Below are 4844 nucleotides of genomic sequence, written 5' to 3' on the forward strand. Positions count from 1 at the left end.
AGATCCTCGTCGCGCAACTCCTCGATTATCGACTGTATCTCGTTGTGATGACTCGTATTACCGGCAGCCAACGATGCGATCAAAAGTCTCAAACGTTCGATCAATTCATTCGGATCGTTCCAATGTACGTAGTTGATTGGTCCCTCGGTGACACGCATAAGACCTTTACCCCTTTTTTTTTATGATATTGACGCTTTACTGACGCCTGATGTTGACTCGTCAGACGTTGACGATTTTCTTGCGCCTGATGTTGATGGTAACCGATCAGGCGGTAACATTGGTTTTCGCAATAGCAATGGTTTCATAATTTCTGTATATTTTACACCTTTATTACCCTTGGTTTGTTTTAAAGTATCGTTTAACAGTTTATGCTCCTTAGTTTGATTGAGAATACTCTTGTATTGTTCCAAGGACGTTTCCGTAAATGAATCGGATTTTCAATCCTGATTAAACACTGCAGAAGTGCAACAGACTTAGGGAAAAAAATATAAATTCCCTAGATCTCAATCGGATTATAGCTTTCCGTAGAATGCAATCGGATTGAGATTGGTCTATCAGAAATCAGAATGATCAAACCAGATCAAACTACTTGGATCAATTATGGAGGAATTGCCTGAGGCCTGAGCAATCTATTACATTTTAAGTCTTTACATATTCTGACTTTCTTAATTTTCCTTACATTTAAATACTTGTAAATATTTTCCTATCAATTTATCTTTATATTCAACTGCTGTTAATTAAAATTAAATTTCAGTTGATATTTAATAACCAATAGTATATTTACAATGGATCTGTCAATAATTTTTAATATTTTATTTGGTGAAGATGATATGTCTGATGATTTCATTCATTTAAGAAGAGAGCGTCATATCAGAATTGATCAGTATTATGAAAGAGTTTTATGTAATTATTCCTTATCAGGTAATTTATTTGTTTTGCTATATAATTTTATTGGTTACTGAACAATAAAGCATGAAACATTAATACATTTATAGAATTGAGTAGTTTCTTCGTTTTCAAATTATTCTAAAAATTTTCCTTCATTCGTAGTTGTTGCAATTTGAATAATAATATACTTTTATGTTAATACAACAATCATATTTTTAGATTTTAAATCACACTTTCGTCTTTCCAAATCTACCTTTGAAACCTTGTTACATAAAATTGGTCCTTGTTTACTGCGGAGAAATGGTAATCCTAAAATACAACCTTGTAAACAGTTAGCCGTAACACTGTGGATATTAGGAAACCAAGAAGTTTATAGGTAAGCGTAAGCTGATATTATACAAATGTCTATTTTTAATTTAGTGAAATATAAATAGTGAATATTAGTCTCAATAATATTAATCATAGAAATATTATGTTTTTGTATATATAATGGACAAAATACATATATAATAGAATCTTTATATTTATTACTTACAGATCAGTTGCAGACAGGTTTAATATGAGCAAAGATATAGTTTGGAAGTGCGTGTTTAACGTATCACATGTTCTAGAAAATCATATTAATGAGTATATCAAATGGCCTACAAATGGTCAATTAATGCGGAATGCAACCAAATTTGCAGAAATTAGCAATTTCCCCGGAGTTGTGGGTGTTATTGATGGATGTCACATCTCAATAAGTGCTCCTACAGAACATCCCAACAGTTACATAAATCGTAAAGGCTTTCACTCTGTAATTTTACAAGGAGTTTGTGATTACAACATGAAATTTATAGACATTTTTGCTGGATATTGTGGTAGCGTCCATGACGCTCGGGTTTGGCAACTGAGTGATTTAAAACATCTGATAGATAATAACAGGGAACAATATTGTCCGGGATATCTACATTTGCTTGGTGATTCGGCATATCCATTATCACGAGTTCTACTTACACCGTATAAAGATAATGGCCACTTAAGTGAACTGCAAATTAATTATAATAAAAAATTAAGTTCCACAAGGATAATAATAGAGCGAGCTTTTGGACTACTAAAATGTAGGTTTAGAAAATTAAATTATATCTACATGTTTAATGTGGATATGGTACCTCTTATTATATTAGCTTGCTGTGTATTACACAACATTTGTATAGATAACGAAGATGAGATTAGTGACAACGAACAATACATTAATGGAGAAAATAATAATGACGATGATTTTAATGATTATGATGAAAATATATTTACAAATGGTGAGGAAAAACGTAATATTATAGCTAATTTAATAAACTGATTGATGGTCGTATTTAAAGTAGGCAAAAGAATATGAAATTTACATTAAATGTAATTGTTTTGTAAAATATATTAGTATTTAAATTAAAAAATGTTTATCTTTTAAAATGATCAAATTGTATTTAATATATATAGATTCTTAGGGCCAGTGTAATGGAAAGCAAGCAAGTTTTATATTTAACTTAATAAACAAAAATCTGAAAATCTATCAATCAAAATTTGCACTCTTACATTGTAGTCGATAATGTTGGATTTAAAGGCTTGTCGACTTTCCATCTGATACCGATCCTTAATTTTCCTTAAACTTGAAGTAATAACAGTTTTTAATTCAATTTTGAAAATGGATACAGAAATTTTTTGCAATAGAACTAGAATTTTATGTTTTTTTAAGGTATAGTAAATATAAAATATATTTTTCCATTTACGATTAAAAAGGACAAAATGTAGGAAAATATTTTTAAATAGCATATAATGCATATCTTAAAGTATGAAATGTACGATCTATATATATTCAGAATTTTCCAGAAAGTCAATAAAATCAATAAACTATTATTTCTAAGTTCATAAAATATTTATACAAAAAATATTTCGAAAACCTTATCATATTTAAAAAATAGCTTAGATAGTTAAGTTTCTACGGTTGTTTTAGATTTCTAGCTTCCATTCTTCGTTATATAAACATATATATAATTCTTTTTCAACTAATCTCGTTCAGTCAGTATGTTTAATACTTAAATTATATATAAAATAGTAATTTTGCTACATTAAAATAATACAGAATCTTCTATGTTCTGCCTTTAGGTAAAAATAATATTTATAAATGATATTCTCAAGTAATTAGTTTATTGAACTACCTAATATCACAGAGAATTAAATAAAATATTTATTTTAAAAGTTTTAAATTATTATAGGATCAAACAGTTGAAAAACATTAGTTTTTAAAATTAAATACAAATCTGAAACAGTCGACACATCATGCTTTTTTATAACTAAAAATTTTAATATACAAATAAAACTTTTCAATTCGAAGCATGTAACACGTTATAACTTTTTATGAGAGATAAGCATAAATAACGAACATAAGATTATATGTGATAATCAAAATAAAAAGTGTAGTCAGTCCACTATAACTTTGTATTACCTTTTAATAATTTGTAAAATTTTTCTTTCATTCGCATATTCTCACGATGATGTTCTTCTTTTTGTATAAAAATATCTTTTAAAGTTATTTTCTCATTTCTTTCACGTTTCTTTATATATCTGTTTAAAGGTACTGAGCAACAAGCATTTTCAATTTCATTGTCTTCGTTACAACCTGTACTTGACAATCTGAAGCCTTTGCTGCTGGATGCTAATGAAATAGGTGTTACTTCAGGCATTGGATTCAAAATATCTTCTAAATAATCTAAATATACCCAATCTTTTCTATTGGCTCCTGTTTGGCTATTGTGAGCTTTAATACTTTTAAATTTTTGTTTTAGATTCTTCCATTTGATAGAGCACTGTTCATCTGATACTGAATACCCTTGTTTCTTAAAATTATCAGAAATTTCTCTCCATATCTTTTTCGAAAAACAATTTTTCTTATTAAGTTGCTTCCACTTCTTTTGAACTTCATCTATCAATAACTTTGTTTGATCATAATTCCAGTTAAATTTACAGGAATCTATAAAGAAAATTAACGATTTACATTAATTTACATGTCCATTTTAAACAGATTCAATATTTGAATATATACCTATTCCTTCATTAATAGCATCTTCAGTTACTTCTTCTTCATCCATTATTCGCTATGTGCACACCTACACGTTGGCAATCAGGTAAGAATGTGCAGCAATATACATAAACAAAAATAGTCCGACAAAAGTGACAAAATTTACCGACAGTCAGCGCTGATATTAGGTCTGTTCTCGTTGGCCTACACTTTTAACACTTTCTACACTTTCCGTATTTCTGTCTTTGTCCATTGTATAAGTTGACACCCTAAAAAGTGCACAAAGTGTGAAAAATGTAGGCAACGAGAACAGACCTATTATGCATATGCATCACTACACATTCTTACCTGACTACCAATGTGTAGGTGTGCACATAGCGAATAGCTAATACAGAAATTGCATAAAAAGAAACACTGAATATAAGAATTAAAGTAAAAACGTAAAGGTACTTTTAACAAATGAAAAAGTATATCTAAAAAAAGCTACTTTCTCTCAATTTGAATAGTCACAATTAATTTATGAAAAACTGAGATGTGAGATAGAAAAAGTTTAAGTTCGAAACTTTTAGCAATTAATCCTATAATTTGTAAATTTGATGATACAGATTTCTTGATCATTCTCATAGTCAGACCAATCTCAATCCGATTGCATTCTACGGAAAGCCATAATCCGATTGAGATCTAGGGAATTTATATATTTTTTCCCTAAGTTAGTTGCACTTCTGCAGTGTTTAATCAGGATTGAAAATCCGATTCATTTACGGAAACGTCCCAAATCTTCGGGTTTTATAATAGCTCGATTGGGTTCTCTCATGAAAATTAGTTCATAAGTACCTACTGTACCGGTGTATAGCGTCTTATCGAGAATAATATCTCCTTCATGACTAATATCAAATTTACATCTACCAAG

At 29.1% G+C, this 4844-nt stretch overlaps 2 protein-coding genes across 2 annotated transcripts; one reads left to right on the top strand and one right to left on the bottom strand.

Moving 5' to 3' along the window:
* The first annotated feature begins 578 nt into the window (after positions 1-578).
* LOC136781338 (putative nuclease HARBI1) lies at positions 579-2221 on the top strand. Its single transcript, XM_066740193.1, has 3 exons — positions 579-921; positions 1108-1264; positions 1426-2221. Exons 1-3 carry the CDS (start codon positions 786-788, stop codon positions 2219-2221), a joined length of 1089 nt encoding a protein of 362 aa, XP_066596290.1. The 5' UTR covers positions 579-785.
* Positions 2222-3193: 972 nt separating this feature from the next.
* On the bottom strand, positions 3194-4017 carry LOC136781348 (uncharacterized). The gene is made up of 3 exons (XM_066740204.1): positions 3959-4017; positions 3362-3886; positions 3194-3267 (listed from the first exon to the last, which is right to left on the bottom strand). The coding sequence occupies exons 1-3, from the start codon at positions 4002-4004 to the stop codon at positions 3194-3196; spliced, it is 645 nt and encodes a 214-aa protein (XP_066596301.1). The 5' UTR covers positions 4005-4017.
* Positions 4018-4844: the final 827 nt, after the last annotated feature.

The sequence above is a fragment of the Prorops nasuta genome, unplaced genomic scaffold, assembly GCF_024137725.1.
Source record: "Prorops nasuta isolate Cenicafe-Biocafe unplaced genomic scaffold, Cenicafe_Pnas_1.2 PNAS00002, whole genome shotgun sequence".
In the NCBI taxonomy this organism is placed as follows: Eukaryota; Metazoa; Arthropoda; class Insecta; order Hymenoptera; family Bethylidae; genus Prorops; species Prorops nasuta.

Coding starts and splice junctions, on each gene's coding strand:
- LOC136781348 (XM_066740204.1), bottom strand. CDS start 4,004: ATGGATGAAGAAGAAGTAACTGAAGATGCTATTAATGAAGGAATAG. Junction 3,887..3,958: donor TGCTATTAATGAAGGAATAG/GTATATATTCAA, acceptor TTTTCTTTATAG/ATTCCTGTAAATTTAACTGG. Junction 3,268..3,361: donor ATTTTACAAATTATTAAAAG/GTAATACAAAGT, acceptor TCTCATAAAAAG/TTATAACGTGTTACATGCTT.
- LOC136781338 (XM_066740193.1), top strand. CDS start 786: ATGGATCTGTCAATAATTTTTAATATTTTATTTGGTGAAGATGATATG. Junction 922..1,107: donor ATGTAATTATTCCTTATCAG/GTAATTTATTTG, acceptor TCATATTTTTAG/ATTTTAAATCACACTTTCGT. Junction 1,265..1,425: donor GGAAACCAAGAAGTTTATAG/GTAAGCGTAAGC, acceptor TATTACTTACAG/ATCAGTTGCAGACAGGTTTA.